General features: G+C 41.5%; 1 protein-coding gene across 1 annotated transcript in view; it reads left to right on the top strand.

Moving 5' to 3' along the window:
* lrp1aa (low density lipoprotein receptor-related protein 1Aa) overlaps positions 1-20,229 on the top strand; it is a 100,047-nt gene that overhangs the window by 9,786 nt on the left and 70,032 nt on the right. The window contains exon 2 of the mRNA XM_082533344.1: positions 9,379-9,501. Within this exon, the coding sequence (XP_082389470.1) occupies positions 9,379-9,501 (123 nt within the window). The remainder of the gene's footprint in view (positions 1-9,378; positions 9,502-20,229) is intronic.

The following is a 20,229-nucleotide window of genomic DNA, read 5'->3' as shown; positions in this document are numbered from 1 at the left end:
TTTTTTTCTTCTCAGATTTGACCTGTAAAAATCAGACAGTCACATTCAGGAGTGTGTTGCCCTGTAAATGAAGCCTCATTTGCCTTTGCAGCTAGCACCAGACTTGAACATATTCCTCGTGATGGCTCTCCTGAGCCTAATGCATGCATGACACACACTTTCATGCATACGAACGTACACGTGGCACAAAATTTACATCCATCCAGAAGGCGGTTGAGTAAGTCTGCACGCACAAGCCAAACTTTGACTTGGATTGTAGATTTTTTTTAAAGGCCTCATTACCTTAATGTAGGTGACAAGTACAGTGGGGGAGATAATTATTTGATCCCCTGCTGAATTTGTAAGTTTGCTCACTTACAAAGAAATGAACACGGTGATTTTATGGTAGTTTAATTTTACTGGAAAGAGAGAAATCCAGAGAAAACACATTACGAAAAAGTTCTTTGCATGTCATTGAGTGAAATGAGCATTTGAGGCCCTTGCAAAACATGACTTTGTACTTAGTGGAGAAATCCTTGTTGGCAAGCACAGAGGTTAATTTAGTTAGTCTGTAGTTTTGCCCACTCCTCTTTACAGAAACTCTTTAGGTTTCTTGGCTGCTGCTTCATCAGTTGAAGCTTCACCTCTATCCACAGGTTTTCTATAGGATTTAAGTCTGGAGACCTTCTTTTTTTTCATCATGCCTTTGTTGTCTTGGTGTTATGTTTTTGGTTGATGGTGGAATGCGCTGGAAGACCCATCTACAACCCATTTTGTTTAAGAGGCACAGCTGGAGCCTTTATCTCTTGTTTTGTAACACAGGAACTTTTTCCCTCCCTCTTTCTTCTCCTCCTCTTCCATTACAAAATTCTGAAGTGTTTATGGCTCAGCTGTGGAGGTGGATGAAGAGTTGGCAGACTGCAGCCAAAGAGGCTGATATGCTCATCCCTCAATTTTGGCACTTAGCAGAACCCCCTCAGTTCAGCCCATAGGCCAAGTAAATAAACCCATATCCCATTTCTTTTTCGCTCAACCTCAGTGTTTTCTATATCTATACAAGTTTGTCAGATGCCATTTCTTGAGAGTGAGAAGCGTGTTGCCATGAATCCACTGTGAAATTTTCTATTTATTTTTTGTTGAATTCTGTCAAGACATTTAGCTCCAAGTCGATATCAAACCGGCTGGGTTGGGTTCTTTCCTCAGTGGGTGACTCAGTAAAGATCAAATCCAACTCAAAGTTTTCCAGAGTCTGTGTCAGGGTCAGGACTTGCAGCACACAACTCAAGATGTTAAACTTCCTTGGTTAAATATTAGAAAACATAATGATGACACATATTTTGAGAAGCAAAAATGTTTAAATTAGTGACAGCATCTTAACCTTTGAGAAACTATTGAAGTGTTTCATTTGTGCGAGTACATGCTGTCTTCTGTAGACTAAACTTGGCGTTTGTTTCCCATTAGACATTTCAAAACTCTCTGTAAGTGTTTAAAATGACTTCACTGTGTGTTTACTTCAGCCAGCACGCCCTCCTGGTACTTTTATGCCCCCTGGCAGCTTTCTTAGTTTCAGTTGAATTAGTTTTCTTTTGTATAAAGATTTTATATGATACTTTTCCTGCTTAGTCTCAGTGTATGTGGATGGCATGAGTGACTTAGGTTCGGAAAAGTCAGGGGAAAAACCCAACTCTTATTTCATAAAGACAGTCAGATTCCAGTCTTGTGAGATGAAGCTTGGGTAGCAGGTCTAACAGTCAAATAACAATTGTTTTATTGTATACTTTAAAACAGTTTGCTGTTAGTTATTTTATGGCTCACCTGGTGGTATGGCCACATGCATTGCAATATATTTATAGCTTTAGAGGTTTGCTATTTTAAAAAAAAGAAAAAGGTGAATTTCTGATTTACCATTTTTTCCCCAACTTGTGCAAGCAGGATAACATGTATCAACAGCTCAGTCCAAAGAAATCTGGTATAAAGAAATGTGCTCAGTGTCATTTTTTCCCCTCAAACACAGTATCACCATCCCATCAGCCTCATCAGCTTCAGCTGTGCTAACACACTAAGCCAGTGGTTCCCAAACTTATTTTGCTAGGCCCCCCTTTGTTTTACAAGAAAAATGTCCCCCCCCCCGGGGGGGAAACACAAAAAACACATCCTCCAACCACACACACCCATATTTTGCTCAATTGCGGTTTATTTCACACCTCAAACATTTAGTAAACAATTAAGCAAATACAAGTAAACTGCAATAAATTACAGGTAGTAATAAAATAAACTACTAACTCTAACGCTACGTCCGCACCTACACGGGTATTTTTGAAAACACAGCTGTTTCGTCCACATGTAAACGGCGTTTCGAATCACCGAAAACTGAGATTTTTTAAAACTCCTTTTTTTGCTTTTACGTGTGGACGAGGAATACAGAGTTTGTCAAAGGTATGTGCCTTTTTTAACGTCACGCTGTGCTCCACGTTATTGTTTACATGAGATGAATTGCAGAATGGGAGATGGAGACAAAATACTGTTAATCTGACTATCTGCAGGTTTTACACCAGTTACTGTCCCTCTATTTACAAAGGCAGAGGCGTTGCGGTGTGATTATTTTACATGTTGTTTTTTTCCTGTGTAATAATATTCAACATTGCTATCAATACATTTTTCAAAAAATGCCTCTCTGTGCAAAATGGGTTTAAAAACATAAGCAGCTGTGGGATACTGTTTGTCCGTGATTTGAACCGGGGGAACAAATCGTGGCAGGATCAGCCTGATATTATTTGTATCCTGCTGTAACTTTACTGTATAAAGAGCCAACATCTCCAAAATGTCAGGAGTAGTTATTTATTACAAGAAGTGTTTGTGAACTAAAAATCAAGAATGTGGGATACTGTTTGTCCGTGATTTGAAGAGCCCAACGCCTGATCCCAGTAAGGGAAAACCAATTCTGCAGGGGAGACCTACCTGGCACTTGTGCAGGTGAAACCAAAGGGAAGATATGCTTCACCATATTTTCTAGTCTTTGGCTTGGAAGGAAGTTGGTTTGGAAACATATTCAGCGATGCTTCATCTCCTGCTTTGCGTTTGTGTGGGCGGCCTGTGCTAGCAGTGTCCAAGCCTTGTTTTTTCCCCTTTTCATACCGCGCCCCCCCTGCAATGGCTCTGCCCCCCCCCCCTTCCAGGGGGCGGGCCCCACACTTTGGGAAGGTCTGCACTAAGCTAAGATGGTGTGCATAGTAAATATTTTACCTACTTAACATCAGCATGTAAGGCTGGCCAAGAAAGCTGATTCTTAGTAAGTTCAGAGTTTGGCCTCAGAAGGTTCTATAACCTATATTAATACTAATAATAATACTAATCTGTATTCTATCTACTGTTGGTCTTATCACAGTGGTGGGTTTACTACACTGAAATTCTCATTTTTTGATTTCTAACTCCACTCTTTGATACATTGTCACTATCCATTTTAAGGAAAGTACTCCTGTGATGTGATTAGCAGTTTCAGGACTGAACCTGAGGACTAGCTGGTGGTTAGTAACTACTGAGGAGGTGCCCCAGGAACTAAATACCTTCACATCTCTTTCTTCCCCCGTTTAATTTGAAGCTATCTAAGATCTACTAATTGGAATGCTGAAATGATGCAATAGCTTCCCAATGGTCAGGATGTATGTCGTATCTTGTGGACCTTTATTTTCTGTGAATTTGTCAGTAAGATTAGAAAAGTACTATACATTCACCAGCCTTTTCTTTGCTTCCTCAATTACTTGTTAACTTAAATCAGTACTCAACCAATAATGTGGCAGAAGATCTATACATTGAGGCAAGTAGATTTAGTCAAGGCGACCATCTCTGATATTCGAATTGAGCATCAGCATGAGGAAACCCAAGGGAATTAAGTCACCTTTGTTGGTGGCAGATGTGACTGATCTCACAGTTTTAGAAACTGCTGATCTATTGGGATTTTCCTGCACAACCACAGTATGTAGAAGAGCATGTCTGAAAACACGAGACATTCAATTTTGAAGCAGAGAGGCTAAAGCAGCAAAAGACAGCAAAAGAGGAAAAATGTTGCCTGATCTGACAAATCCTGATTTCATTTGGACAATAAAGTCAGAATTGGTCAAAAGCAACATGAAAGCACTGATTCATCATGAATTGGTAGCAATAGTGCACTTTGGTGATGGTGTAATAGTGTGGGGGACATCATATTGGCACACTCTCCGCCCCAACTGATCATTGTTTAAACAACAGAGCCGACATGAGTGTTGTCCATGCCTTCGTGACCATAGAGCACCTTTGGGATGTGATGGAATGGGACATTAGCTTAATGGATGTGTAGCCACCAAAGTGCAGGAGCAGCGTGATGCTATCATGTCAATATGGACCAACATCTCTAAGAAATGTTTTCAGGACCTTGTTGAATCTAGGCCATGATGAATTAAGGCAGTTTTAAAAGCAAAATGGGTCTAAACCAATGCTAGCAAGGTATAACTTGCTAGCATTGGTTTAACCAATGCTAGCAAGGGGCGATCGTGGCTCAAGAGTTGGGAGTTCGCCTTGTAATCGGAAGGTTGCCGGTTCGAGCCCCGGCTCGGGCAGTCTTGGTCGTTGTGTCCTTGGGCAAGACACTTCACCCATTGCCTACTGGTGGTGGTCAGAGGGCCCGGTGGCGGCAGTGTCCGGCAGCCTCGCCTCTGTCAGTGCGCCCCAGGGTGGCTGTGGCTACAATGTAGCTTGCCATCACCAGTGTGTGAATGGGTGGATGACTGGATATGTAAAGTGCTTTGGGGTCCTTAGGGACTAGTAAAGCGCTATATAAATACAGGCCATTTACCATTTACCTAATGAAGTGGCCAGTGATTGTACAAATATTAGTCCATAATGTCTATACCAGTGTTTACACTGGTTTTCAAAAATGAGGTACATTTATACACTAGTCCCAGCATAACTACGTCACTTGGGGTTCTTCATAGGCTGATGAAGTATCTAAATAGTTAAAAAAGAACCACAATGGTCTCTAGTTTCTACAGTGTAGACAGAACAAAAGTAGGTGCCAAATGCAACAGTTAGAGCCCTTAAACAGTTCCTGTATTCTTAAGGACCCTTTAAACAACTAACTTTGAAACTTCCTGCTGTTCAGAGTCCTTTCAGCCCCACTGTTGACAGTACTTTAAGTCTGCCTTCATCTCAACCGCTGCTGAGCAGTGTGTGATGAGGCCATAGTCTCAGTGTCTGCTGGAGCTTTGTCCTGGTTGATCTCAGAGGGCAGACTTCCAACTTATTTATAGCTCTGCTGTGGGTGTCTGAGGAAATGCTGCAGTGACTGGGGGCAAGGCTTGTGTTTGCCTTAGTATAGGTCTCTTCCTCCCAAGCAGACAGAGCTCATCTTAGAGGGCTCGCGGGCAGCGGCGGGGTGCAGAGGGCAGTGGGTTATAAACCGTCCCAAATGGCGACAATTCAAAACATTTTCCCGCAGCCTCCGCTTTAGTAAGCACACAGGCAGCTCATTGATAGCAAGTGTTACATTCCTCCATCCCATCTCAATATCCCTGCCCAGCTCAGTGTGCTCTCTGATCTTCAGGCCTGTCCTGAAAGCTGAGATCACTTCCCCCAAGGAGTTGTAGCTCACTGCCCACTCTCCATTTCCTCTCGCATTGATGCCGTACATCTAATTTGTTCTCTTATATCATCATTCGGCCTATCCATCTGTTGACCTCATTTATTTGCTTTTCAGTTAAAGCTGTCCTTGGATCCCTTTAAACCCCGACTTTTAACCATATTAATTCAGATCGTGCCAGCAGCAGACTGCTTTCACAGCTAACAGTAAAGTGGTTGTCACTGGCAGCTGTCTTCTATCTTCTATGACTAAACAGTTTTACCTCAGTTCACATGCAAGTAAACCTGCATATTCAAAATACGATTGATTCTTTTTCTTGATCTCGCCAAAATTAAGTATTTTGTCATTACTTGTCATTGCCTGCTATTTAGATTGGGTAGCCCAGGACTTACTTTAATGGTTTCCCTTTGCCCATCCCAGACTGAGCTTCACTTTTCCTTAGCTAACCTCTTGACCTACTTCTTATTTTCCCTGATATGATTCTGTCAGCAGCCGCTTGCAGCTGAGCCTGAGGTGCTTGTTAACTCCCCCCACAGCCATTTTGAAAGCGGAGTTCACAGCAGAGCGTGTCAGCATCTACATAAACAATAGACAATAGACAGATACACCACAACTGCTGCCTGCTCTGGCTGGTGCTGATATCCCTAAACAAACAAACAAAAAAACATGATCGCACACACCGAAGAAGAGGGAAGAGAAGCAAAGAGGAAACCCTTTAACACAAGCTTGGTTGCATTTCATGAATAATTCAAAACCTTGTGACTTCTGAGAGAGAGAAAAAAAAAGGCGACCCTTTACACACTCATACACACACACACACACACACACACACACACGGTGATCACAGCGGTACAGAGCGGAGGATAAGTGGGGAGCGTGTGAATGTGCGCAGCAATATGTCAGGTTGAATTCATGGTTTTTAGGTTGAGCCCCATTTGAAGATTCCTTTCACTGCTGGAGTTGAAGAGTAGCTTTACATGTAGATGCCGTCATCCTGTTTATCCTTCTTCATCCCATAAGCCACTCCTATGCTATCCTACACTCCCCCACGTCCTGTTCGTCATGCTCTCTATCTGACTAAGTTGTAGCTCTGGTAAAAATGCCCATTTCTGGCCTCGCATTCTGACCCAAAGAGGCTGACTCGTCTGCACAATGGCGTTACATAATCGTCTATACAACACACTTTTTAAGATAACACTGAAAATGTAAATCATCAGTCGTGCCGCGGGACTGAGGTGGGTGGATCGCTTCAGTGAGGCGATGCTGTCAAAGATGTTGGAAGAATCACCCTCAGACCACTATATTCGAAATAATGACAGGAAGAAATAAAGGAGTCTATTAGAAAAACAAACTTTGAACTCAAATGATGGAAAAACACCAGCCTCGTGATGGATATTTAAACACTGAATATCCACAAAAACAGACAAATTTTAAAGTGTCGGTTTGTTCCATTTAAATGCCATGAAAGACTTTTGCAAAATGGTAAAAACAACACTTCTCGGTCATGTATTAAGCTAAATCTTAGTATATTATTTACCGTATGGTCCCATCTTACTACAATGCATGAAATCGCCATCTGTGTGTTTGTTTCTTTGTTCACAAACTCCTCCTAGACCATCAGGAGCTGAGCAACCAAACCTGGCATGCAGGTTTATCTTTGGTCCTTGAAGGTTGTTATCTATATCAGATCTTACAGTGCCATCAATTTGCCTAGCAACAGTTTGAAAATGGCCTGTTTTTAGAGTTTATGCACCCGTAACATCTTATAAAATTATCATCTGATGTAAGATCTAATTTAAACCTAGAAAAGCTGAGTTATGCATGCATATTGTTGATACTCTAATGCCATCACTTTGCCTGGCAAACACCTAACAATGTGCTAAAATGACCCGTTTTTACCCTTTAGACACCTACAGCACCTTGCGAAAGCATCCTATCATTTTAATTTCACAACAGTAACATCTCATTTATATCCTCAAAAGCTGAATGATACATGCTTAGCAACCACCTAGCAACGGGCTAAAATGACCCATTTGTAGCATATAAACAACATCTACTGTCTCTATTTTTGTACTTTTCTCAGTGTGATAAAGTGCCAACAGCACAAACAAGCCAAACAATACTCTAACATGGGCATTACTAGTTAGTTAACAAAAATGTCTGTAATTCTACCTTTTTTATTACCATGTTAAGCAGTTTATTATATCTTTAAATATAACTAGAAAATTATATTTCGTTTGTAACATAATAAAAAAACCGTTTTAGTTAAACGTACTATTAAAATGAATTAATTTTTTGGGGGGGAATCAAGTAATTATATTAGTTACCAGTATGCCAGTAACTGTAATATAATTAAAGGAATATGTTGTTTGGTTCAAAGTCATCTTAGTCTCTCCGTCTTCAGCGTGGTCTGGTATGTCTTAGCTTAGCACTGTGGCTTGGGTTGTGCAGCTGCAAGCATAGACTGTATATAAAAGTCTAGTTTATGTATACAGTCTTTGTTCAGAAGAGGAGACTTCAGCCTTCTGGTATCAACAAAGTAATCTTAGCTAAGCTAGCCGGTTGCCTGCTAACAGCTTGCGTTCACATATCTGCTGGGATTTTTGAACCTTGTGAAGCGAGTACTTATAAGATGTTGCTGCATGTGGTCATAATGGCAAATGTTAAGCTAGCTGCTGACAGACAGTAAATACCATAGACTCTGATAAACATCCACAGATCGTAGGCTGCTGTCTGTAAAACCACAAAAAAGCATCACTTCTGTATGATTTCCTTACAGTTAGGTAGAGCAACTGAAACGTACACATGTTAAGTAATGTAGGAATTACTCTTTCTGATGACGAATGATTTAAAAAGAAACAATTTAGCAATTTATTTTGCAGTGATTACCTTATGGGAACTTATCAAACACTGGCAATAATAAATAACATCTGCTCTGTATAAAACACAGCTTTACAAGAGGACGTGAACAAAGAGTGCTCGGGACAATGTGAAGAGCAGTCCATGTCAGAGTATTCATTAATCCCTGCCTTTATTTACACTTCAGTGACAGCTGAATACACGTTGAATGAAATATGGTTAAAAAGCTTAGGTCAGTGTTTACGTTTTCCTACTAAGTTTGTAAAATCTTGGAGACCGAGATTATTTCTTCCATTTGTTTTAACGTATTTTCAAAGCCAAAGACTTTGTACTCCATCGTCTGTTTTTTGGTCACCGCTCAACAGTAAGTCCTGCTCGTCCAAAACCAAAGCTGAATGACTCAGCTTTGTTGCTTCTCTGTGTGTATATGTGTTGTTAAAGTGTTCATGTGCTGCACAGAGAGGACTTGAATTAATGTGGCTTTGAATATGCGCTGCCATTTGGCTGTGGCTAGAGTGGGCAGTTTTTCCTCGCCCTGGAAGTTTGGACTGAAGGGGGGTAATAGAGGGAGGGTAATTCAGTGAACAGGATGTTCTTTGATATCCTCCAGACGAGCTGCTTCTCTGCCACCGGCTTGCAAATACTGACCTGGATATTTAGGTGCAGCAAGTTTATGCAAAGCTGCTTCCAGGCTTGCTTCAGTGCTCATTTTGCTTTTCTTGTGTGTGTATCCATTCTCTATTGCCCTCCGTCATGTAACAACGTTCCAAAACCTAATTAGGGCCAGTGTGAGCTTCTATTGACTCACAACAGACACCGCTTCCTAATGAGACCTCAGGAATAAAGATCATTGACAAAAAAAAAGAGCTGCTTTTATTTTTCTCCCAGAAATCCTTTTAGTCTTACTTTCTTTTTCTATCTCTTTTTAGCCCCAAGGACCTGCAGCCCAAAGCAGTTTGTGTGCAAAGATGGGGTAACGTGCATCTCAAAGGGCTGGCGCTGCGATCGGGAGAAGGACTGCCCGGACGGCTCTGACGAAGAGCCTGATGTTTGTAAGTCTTTCAAAAAATAATGAGTTTAAAGGCTCAAATATGCTGTATCCAAATAAATCATCAGGTTATTGAGCATGTTGCATCTCACTTATTCAGCAGAATAAACTATCTGGCAGTTAATCATTCAGAGACAGATAACTGTTGTCCTGAGAAGAGACATTAAAGACTAGTTATGTTGCTTCTCTTTCTTGTTGTATAATAGAGTCCAGAGTGAATCATTCTGTGCTCAGGTTACTGCTTATCACATTTGATAAGAATAAGGGTGTGTTTGAGGCAGGTTAAGACAGGGAGCATTTTCACTAAATCAGTTAAAAATGCAGTGTTATGCAGACCTTACATTTTATTCAATCTCAAATTAAAAATGCGAGCTCACTTGGTCTAAAGAACATCTTCAGCTTCTCATCTTTTGGCAATGTGTGAATTATGCACGTAACCAACGGTCACCAAGTGTGAAATTGGCTTGGAAATTGATCAGAACCTGCATGGGTAGATTTGTAAAATGTATCTTCCTCTGTATCCGGGGTATGCCAATATAATACTGCAGCGTTTGTTCTCTCAAACACGCTCTAACAGCAGTTGTTGACTAAAAGACCGAGATTGATGCACTTTTCGATTTATTTGGCTAACCACCGCCAGACGAGAGAAAACAATGGGATGTTCTATCAGCAAATGAGAGGAGGTCGTTCTGCCGTTGAGTAGCTCTGTCACGGCCAATTAGAAGATCTACAAAGTTTGTTTTTCCCTGGTAAATGTGATTTTCCACTAACACTCAGACCCACAGAGGACACAGTCGTGACACGAAACCAAACAGAAAGTGCTAAAAAAACAAGAAAAAAAAGAAAAAAAAAGACAGCTCTTGTTTCAAAGTCCTCAACTAGATGTTGAGATGCTTTGAGGCCGAATCCCTGGGGTGAGGATGAAAGTAGCAGTGTCTTTTTGGTCATCCTCTGAGACTAAAATGCCTGTAGTTATCTAAGAGGACAGAGGGCTCCGGGTGGGTTGGGGAGTGGTATGTGTCTGTGTATGTGTGTGTTTTTGGAGGGGCTGACCTGGGAGAGAGAGAGAGCAACTGTGTGGACAGAGAACTGTAGCTGCAGTCTAGACGCATGAGGCTGTATGAGAGCAGGTCTGGAAGTCATTAGAGACTCGCCCAGAGCAATGGAGAAACCTGCTGTTTTTCACAACCTGCCTAGGCCAAACACACACACACACACACACACACACACACACACACACACACACACACACACACACACACACACACACACACACACACCCCCTCCCCGCTTCTCATCTTGGCCTTTCTTCTTCTGTGTCTATCTGGGACAGGAAGAAGTGATTTGATCCTCTGTTTCTTGCTACTCCATCTATCGTATGCCAAACCTCTCAACAGCAGCAGTCATAGGACCTATTGCCTCCAGGGACCCGATTTTATACAGTCAGGGAGGAAAACTCTAGAAGTGAAGCAAGGTCAGAAAATAAACAGGTGGTTAAACCATCTGGCACAGGAGGCTTTAATTGGGATCGTGAATTTCTTTTATGCTCAGTTAATGCTATCCTTGCCGTAATCAAAATATACCAGCAATCAGGTTTTCCAAATCTCAAGAAAACACCCAAACCAACAATGAACGGATGCTATCGGCATGTAGTCACAAACAAACATAATTATTAGCCACATGTAACATTAAGAGGTTAGGACTAATGTCTCACAGCAAGAAGGTCCCGGGCTTGAATTCACAAGCTGCTCGGGCCGTCCTGGGTGTCCATATTCTCCCAGTGCCGGCGTGGGTTTCGCCAGAGGCTCTCGGTCTTCCTCCCACAGTCAAAAGCCATGCAGGTTATGTTAATTGGTAATTCTAAATTGGCCGTAGGTGTGAACATGAACACGAAAGGTTGTCTGTCAGTATGTGTTATAGTCGTACGACAGGCTGGTGACCCGTGCTCTCACCCCATGGCACCTGGGAAAGGCTCCAGCTTCACCATGACCCTGAAATGGATAAGTGATAACAAACAAATTGTTTTTCCTCCGTTTATGAAATTTGACAAAAGCATGGGAGCTTAAATATGCTGTGAGTCTGTAACCCCAATAGGCATGGAAGCAATACTGGGCTTTGCAGCTGATGTTGATACAAGCCACATTTTCCTCCTTCACACACACATTCATACAGCGCTTTATTCTGTGCCTTTAAATACTTTCTATTTAACTATCACGCGCACACATTGACACTCCGATAGATGCCTCGGGGGCAATTTGAGTTCAGTATCTTGCCTTAGGATACATCAATCTTTAGACTGGATGAGCTGGGGCTCAAACTGCAGATCTTCCGAAGCCACAGGCAATATATGAGCTAGTTTTACGTTAAGATGGTCAAAATTTTTAAGTAAGAGTAAAAATAAGGATGAGCGACACTGCGAAGGTCTTGCCTAACTCTGAAACTCGTCTGCTTAGTTGTGATGCATACTCTACATGTGCCGCATACAACACTGAGAGTCTGAGCCGCTCCCCTGCTGGATGGTCTCTGCGATGAAGCAATTTTTAATTTGCTGCAGTACATTAAATTTTAAATGACGGCATAACGGCCAACATAACCTAACCACCTAAAAAGCTGCTCTAAACCAGAGTTTTCAGAGAATATGACAAGAGATAATAATGGACAGCAAAAACATCATATACTGACAAACCTGCGTTTTTATTGTTTTGATTAAAAGTGCTCTTTGTTGAGGGCCTTTTGCAGATGCTTCTGGTTGAAAGATGCATGAGGTAGTTTATTTATTCACTCATGTGGACGGAGCTTCACAGTGGGCTTTGTTGAGGTGTTGGCTATTGCCAGTGAAGTCAGCCACTGTCCAGTGCAGCTGCTTTGCCCTGCTGCGTAACCCCTACAATGCTGTTCTTTGTACTCCGGGGCGCTGGGTCAGACTGGCATAGAGGGATACTGAATGAGTAAAACAAAAATAAAATGGTCTTCTGGGCGTGAGGCCTTTATATAGAACTTTGAACTACATTTCTAGTCAATGAACAGTTAAAAGCCAAAAGATGAATATTAGTGTGGTCCGCAGCCTTCAGGTAGGGTGTCAATTCCTGCCTCGATAACACAGGAAGAGCGTGATGCTGAAATGATGGCCCTCCCTGTAGCCTCTAAGTGCATTTTTAGACTGACATTTCCTGTCTAGTCTGCAATTAGCTTTTTAGGAGATGAAACATATTTGTAACAGCCACTTTTAGAGTGGGAAAACAACTGATGTAGTGGAGCATCTCACTGATGCCTATCAGAAGAAATGAAAGACTGTCGTGAAAATAAAATCTAGTAAGTTTCATCTTTAACCTTGGAAGGTAAAAGCGGTTATAATCTGCTGATATACAGTTGACTGTTGTATAAGACAGCAGTTATAAAAGGAGCAACAACCAAGGTCATATTAAAGCCATTAAATTAGATAATCCTAGGTTAGTATAAGTGTCTGTTGTTCCTACAAGGATTAAGGTATAAGTACTTCCCCTTTTTTACACACATTTTTACCTCTCATAATAACAATTTTAATTATTAACTAAAGAAGATGAGGAAAATAGGTTTCAAAGACCATGGATCCATGCCAAATGAGTGCAGCAACATAATTAGACAACACTTTAACCGACTCAGTAAATCTGATTCTCGCAGTTGGAGGAAATTTAAGTTGTAATGCAGACACGCGTGACAAAGAGGACTCATAGTAGTAATAGTTAAAAAAAGGTGTAAATGTGACATCTGGAATCTCTTATTGTTTGTGTGTTACTGTACCTATAAATGCATTCAACAGATAGAGAGTATCACTAGAGCTGATCTGAAGAGCACTTGTAGCATTTATATTCGTAGGTTTCATTTATATGGAGCTTTTTTCACGCTTTTACTATGCAATCAAATAGAAAATGTTTGCAATTATAAAAACTGAGCAGAAGCTAAAATTCAAAAAACTGTATAAATGTATTTACTGTTATTAAAACAAATCTAAACATTTTGTTTTTCAAGTTTAAAAGTTGTTAATGAATCTAAAACATGCAGTTCAGTGGAATCTGAAGGATTTCAGTCATGGCTCTTAGCCATAGGTATGTAGTTAATAGGTAATTCTAACACAATTATTTTGCATCATGACCAGGTATCTTACCTGACTACAGCTGCTAGATTTAATTGACATTACACGTCTCTGCTTGACACGTTGCTGCTAGTCTAGTCTGTGTGTATGCGCAGTAAACTGTTACCATGGTTGAGACTCACTGATAGACTTGCTTTGCATCTTTTAGTGTAGGTTATGCCTGTGAAATTAACCTCAAAAGCAAGCAAACCCCTTTGCTTGGATTTGCAAGCAGAACTTTTGGATTCACATTTTATTGCCTAGTCTAAGATAACTCTTGTTTCATTGCATTACAAAAGACTCCAGTGTAACTCCTGAGGGAAATTTCCTGCTCCTTACCTTTTATATATTCTACTGATGTCGTTTTCCCTGCCATATGCCCCATAGGTTTCTCAAAATTCACTGATATTATTCTGCAAAATAACATTGTGTGTTATATTTAAAGTTTCCTATATTTAAGAATAAACTCTGCAAGGATTCAAACCATTCCCTTTTCAGTTATTTTTAAAAATATTTCCAATATGTATGGCTACATTCGTATTATCTTTCAAGGGTTGTGTAAAAGTTCAAATTAATAAGTCTTATATTTGATTTTTAAGCAGTCCATAGGTGTAAAAAAAAAAAATCTAAAAATGTGCAATACATGTTGTATATACATGATGCATATCAAAAAATGTAAACATCTTATAGTTATAGGTAAAATGACCCAAATGCTCCAAAAACAGGCAAAAGGTAACTGAACACCATTTTCTTACAGGCAGCAAAAAGTCCAAAAAACAAAGTTGATAAATCCACGTTTCCAAAGGAAACGGCAAACGTAATCTCTGTAAAGGCAGAGTGGTTACAATGAGGGAAAAAAAGACACAAAGTAACAGGGGAAAACTAAACACGGGTGGACATAATCAAGGTAAAGAGCGGACAGTAAATATATCTAAAGAAAAGACACCAGAGACAAACCCTGTAATGTAAAAACAGGAAGTAACAAATTGAACACAGAGGGTAAAGTCACAGACAGGATACAGGGACACTAAAATCCCAATGGCCACAACAAAACGTGTACATAGCCATTCGTTCGTCTATTTCCCCCCCTGCTTATTCATGTCGTACTGTAACATAGGTATGTTTTGAAAACATAATGCCGAAGATATTTTTTCTTATATTTCGGGTACAGTTACACAAACTGCAGGGAAAAAAAATACTTCCCCTTATAAAACCTCAGTGCAAGGTGCACTTCTGCAAAGTTTTTCAAGGTGGTTGGCAAGAGTAGGTGGTTTGAAGCATCTTGTTTTGTTGATTTAAGCTCCTTTATTTTCTTCAGTCTCTTTATGTAGACTGACTCTGTGATGCTGAGATCAGGGCTCTGTGGGGGCCTTACCATCTGTTGCAAGCCTCCTTGTGTTGCTGCAGTAGACAGTTCTTTATGACAGGCTCATTCTCTTGCTGCAGAAGGATTTTTGAACCCATTATTTGACTTCCTGATGGTATTTCATGATGGCTAAGATCTGCCCGAATCATTAGAGAAATCACTAACTCCGACCTAAACCCCAGCTGCATTTGCACAAATTCTGCCTCTAACGTGAGTAAATGGCATCATCCTTTCCTGCTTTTTACATTAAGACTTGCTGTCATTTATTTCAGTGCAGTTCCTTTTTTTTATGTGTAAAATAGAAACCTGTGGGTCTGTTTTCACCTCCGCGGAACGTATATTGTGCATTTACTGTAATGACTATATTGAAGGATGTGGCGAGCCAGATGTGACCCGTTTTTAGATGAGGGGTTGAGGCTGGGGCAGCGAAAAAGGGCAAAGCTGGCGCCCGAAGCAGAGCCCTGCCTATGTTTAGCCAAAAAAAGCATGTCAGGCGTTTCAATTTTTAAAACGCTATTATGTAATCTGAGCTGCCCCAAAAAAGGTGCGGCAGGCCATAGGCACCATAAAGCGAAAGCAAGCCTAAAAAGAAATATACAGCATGCTTTTCAGCTCAAAGAAAATCAGTAAATTGAAGAAAAAACAAAAAAACAAAACTCTGCATTTTGAATGTACAGACAGATGCTGAACACCTGGCTTTGCCTTGTGGCTCATCTTTCTCACCACCTGTGTCTGATTAGTGGCAGCAGCGAACGACTGCAGCCTGTATCCTGTAGTGTGCATTATTGAACACACAGCTTGTCTCCTGCAGCATTTGTTTAACTTCACACTCCTCTTACAATGAGGATTACTCTCATCCCGACCCCTCAACCCCCGACCCTTGTGTTTCATTTATCTATTTCTCAAGGTGATAATTAGTCTGTAACAAATTTAAAAATAACTGTTCGGTTTGGGGTTTGGGGCTCGGTGCTCGATTTGTGACGATTAAAGTCAGCCTGCTGCTCTCTGGGTAAGAGGTCTGAGCCAAAGTGGACTGGAATGCCTTTCAGATATTTAGTCATTCTGGGCCAGCAGTAAGTCTTTGAGGAAAATGTGAACAAAACTGAGAGTTAAGCCTCACACCATGGTGAGGAAAGAAGTCTTTTCAATCTGAGAAAAAGAGGCGCCGCGTAAAAACCTTATTTTAGTCAGCGACGGGTCTGTTCCTCTTCTTTCAAAACTCCAAGAGAAAGAGTGAAGGGTAGGGAAAGAGCGTCTCGTTTGCTGTGCGAGAGAAAGACGTGTTAAACTCCTTTCTGTACTTTTAAAGCTGAAGTAGAGCAAGTGTGTTTTGGATCAATGCCCCCACATATTTAAATTTCACACCACACCAGATTTGTTTGGTTTTTTTTTGGTTTTTGCCTGTATCGTTGACTTTTTCTCTCTCATAACCAATACCGGAGTTTGTCCACTCTGTCTAGCTGGTTGGGGTATTCTGATGATGTTGTCCTGTTTGAATCTTTCAATTTACTGCGCTGACAGCACTGTTTGCTTAGTGGTTGCTCTGCCCCGAGGAGCAGTGGTGCTCGTGTGTTTGGAGAAGGCTCAGTTTGTTGTGCTTTCGAGAGCTAGATTTAGCCTTCCTGCTTTGCTTGTCCCCTTGCCAGCCACCCTAGAAGCCCACCCCCCCACAAGAAGGAAGGAAAATGCAGTCTTGATATCTTAGAATGAAAAGAGTGAGCAAAGAGCCAGAGAGCTAAGATCCAACCATTAAACAGCAGGGTGGGGGGAGAGGACACACAGTCAAGCTACATATTACTGAAATAAACTTTTATGATGTAAATTTTTGTAAAAAAAAAAAAAAAAAAAGCACAGCTAATACTCAGATGTGGTTGCCTGTACAAAGAAAATTCAGATAGCCTAACTGAAAATTGTCCCACTGTGGTACTTGTGAGTCACCCACAGGTGCGCTTCGAGTGGCAGGTTAATGTGTTGTTTGCCACCTGCGGAGCAAAGTGTTTATAGGATGGCTGTCAGAAAGAGGGGAAAAAACAGCTGTGAAGTGCAGCATTGTTCCCTTTGCCGCTCGGCTGCCTGCCGTTGCTGTGCCTGCTCTTTTGCTGCCCATCATCTTTTTTTTGACAGGGCTGCGTTGAGTAGCCACATCATAATACAGACCCCCCCTCGCTGTCCCCTCTCTGTCCTCTCTTAGCCTTAGCGAAGGCTGTGCTGTTGCTGTGTTAATTTTTGGTGTCCTAGTTGTTTGGGGTTTTGTTTTCCTTTGGCAGGGCAGGCAAGGGGGGTGTGGGGTAGGGGAGGGTCGAGGGTCAGGATCTGGGCGCTTCATCCAAGAATATGTCATGTGGCTCAAGAGCATCACCAGTGAGGGCCCGTGAGGACATGGTCATGAGTTTACATTTACAGTATATGTGACGCCTTTGATTAGATTCTTCTTTTCTGTACAATTTGCTTTTACGTTCTCATTTTTAAACGTCTGAAGTATTTCAAATGTAATAAAAGGCAGTGGGGTAGAATTGGTTTTCTCTGCAGTGAGCCTCATTCTGGCTCGCATAAAGCTCCTTTTATCTTTTATTGTAGCACCGGCAGGATCTCGTTATTTGTATTTGTGTTTTTATTGGTGCATTAAGAATCCATTTGACTAGCAATATGGGGGGAAAGTGTGAACTACTCAGTGGAAAACCCTTGCAGCCAAACAGACTTTGGGCTCTGGGACAGCCTAATCCAGACCCAGATCATGACTCCCTCTCAATCAGCTTGTCTCCTTTCTACTGGTGGAGAGGGAATGCAGATGAGGAAGCAGTTTCCAGGATGAATCATTCAGCATTCATCTTGTGAAAGAAAAAAAAAATCTTAAAGTTGCAAAATTATGAGAGAGTCCTAAATGACACATACAACATTCTCCTCATAAATCACAAAGCGCCAGCTGCCCTGTCATCACTTTGCTCCTGTGCCCCGTGGCCCTAACCCTTTACTGTTACCCCAGCTCTCCCTCCACGTGGCTGTACCACAGCTCAGGTCAGGCTTCGCACGTGACACTGCTTACAGCACTGTGGCTCAGCCTGTTTTGTAGGGGGTCACAGCCGATTTGTATGATCCAAACAATGGCCTTAGTTCTTTGTTCACCATCCCACTACCATTGCCCCCCTCTGCCCTCATTCCCTTGGACTGGAAAAGTCCATGTGATCTACCTCAGTGTGTAGCGGCTTAGAGACTCCACTGGTACAAGGTGTATGAAATCCTGTATGCCTCAGCCTGCTTTTGATTGGTGCTTAAAGAAGAAAAGCTTTGTTTGGCTCCAGCTGTGACCGCCAGGTGCTTATACTGATTCTGCAGATTAAAAAAGGGGTAAATCATAAAATAGATGGTTACTTCAGCTCTCATATTGCATTGCAGTTTTAAATTTTTAAGGCATATGGAAGAAATGACATCTGTCCTGTATCTGCTGATGCCTCCGTGACGTCTGTAGTGGAGAAACTAGGTCTTGGAACAAATTCTGATTCTCCACAGGAAAAGAATAGTCAAACTCCCCAAACGCAGTTTTTAACCACCGTCAGCATCACAATGCAGGCACTAAGATACTTTTTCTTTTTCGTGGACCCCCGTATTGAGATAGAGAATAGTTGAATCTGTACCCAGTAGCCCTGTGCAGGTCTTTCAGTGAACTAGTGAATGAGCTCTGTACAAAAATAGAGCAGAGGAAACTTCTTAAAGGAAAAAAGGTTCGGGCCTGCTAACTTGGCTCACTCACTGTAGAGGAATGTTGATTAAAAAACCCTGTTTAATTCAAATTAGAAATGCCTTTTCTACCGCGGCACCTTCGCCTGGTGCCAGCTTGAAGAAGAATTGAGCCTTGTGGGTTTCTGGCCACTTCCTGTGGATGAGGTGTTTCACATGGCCTTCTGTGTCTTCTCTCTCTCGCTCTCTCTTTTTATTTCTGTCTGCCTCTCTGTCTCACTCTCTCTCTCTGCCTCCGTCACGTTACCTCGCCTTTGGAGGACAAATCATTTTTTATGTGCTGTTTAAAGAAGGAAAGTGAGTAGGCCTAACAACGTGGAAGAAAGGCAGAGCCAACAGTTTAACTTTTCACATATACAGAAAAAGCATCTGTAGCATATAGGCAAGCAGTCTGGTTGAAGTCGGTGTGTTAAGCGAGGAACAAAACTTAATTCCTACCACTTGTATATGTCATAACACTAAACACAAGAAATAATTTTTTTTTCCCCATTTTTAGGTTATTGTTTTATTAATGAACGAAACTTAAAGGATCAGTTTGAAACTTCTTTCTTGGCATGAGTTGATGGGAAATTTGATCCCGGTCTCGAGTGTGTTTGTGCTAAATGCAGAGCTGGGACAGAGCTTCGCATGAAGATTTGAAGCAGAGGGAAATTTTTACAGTAGTCAAGCTGTCTCAAAAAATGTCCATCCATCCATCCATCCATTCACTTCCGCTTATCCTTTTCAGGGTCGCGGGGGGCGCTGGAGCCTATCCCAGCTGTCATAGGGCGAGAGGCGGGGTACACCCTGGACAGGTCGCCAGTCTGTCGCAAGGCTAACACACAGGGACAGACAACCATTCGCACTCACATTCATTTGCACATTCACACCTAGTGACAATTTGGGTTATCCAATTAACCTATCCCCACAAGCTGCATGTCTCGAAATATCACTAATCTTAACTGGAAAGTAGTTTAAGCAACTCGGCTGGAGCTTCATTCTGGTATTGATTTTCTCATTTAACTCTTGGAAAGAAGGAAAAAATGCTTTCTAAATGCCAAACTATCCCTTGAGTAGAACCGTCTCACCATCTATCACATTTCAAACACAAGTATGAAATCTAATTAAAGCATTTGTTCTCAGCTATAGCCTAATTCTGCTGCAAACTGGATGTTATTACTGTGATGATAAAAGTTACAAGAGCTGCCGAAAGTTGTGGATTATTGCTTCAAAATATGCTGAAAGGAGTTTGGAGATACCAGCCAAAGTTCTGGGCACACATAGAGGGTTTGTACCGGGGTTATGCTGAGTCATTTAGTCTGTGGGGGGAAAAAAAGTCTGGTCAGAGTTACAAAACAGCAAACTCAATCCCCAAAAAAGGAAAAAGGGGTTCCTTAGCAAAGGGGTTTGTCAGCATATGTTCTTTCTATATCCAGTTAAAGTTTTATGAATTTACTTTTCAAAGGTCAACATGTTTTCCTTCCCAGAAATCCCAAAGTTCTTTCCTTAGCACACACTCACATCGGGACTACATGCCAGAG

The sequence above is a fragment of the Aulonocara stuartgranti genome (genome assembly GCF_965226115.1).
Source record: "Aulonocara stuartgranti genome assembly, chromosome: 5".
NCBI lineage: Eukaryota > Metazoa > Chordata > Actinopteri > Cichliformes > Cichlidae > Aulonocara > Aulonocara stuartgranti.
Note: the sequence above shows the minus strand (reverse complement) of the source record. Positions and strands in the feature narration are given on the sequence as shown.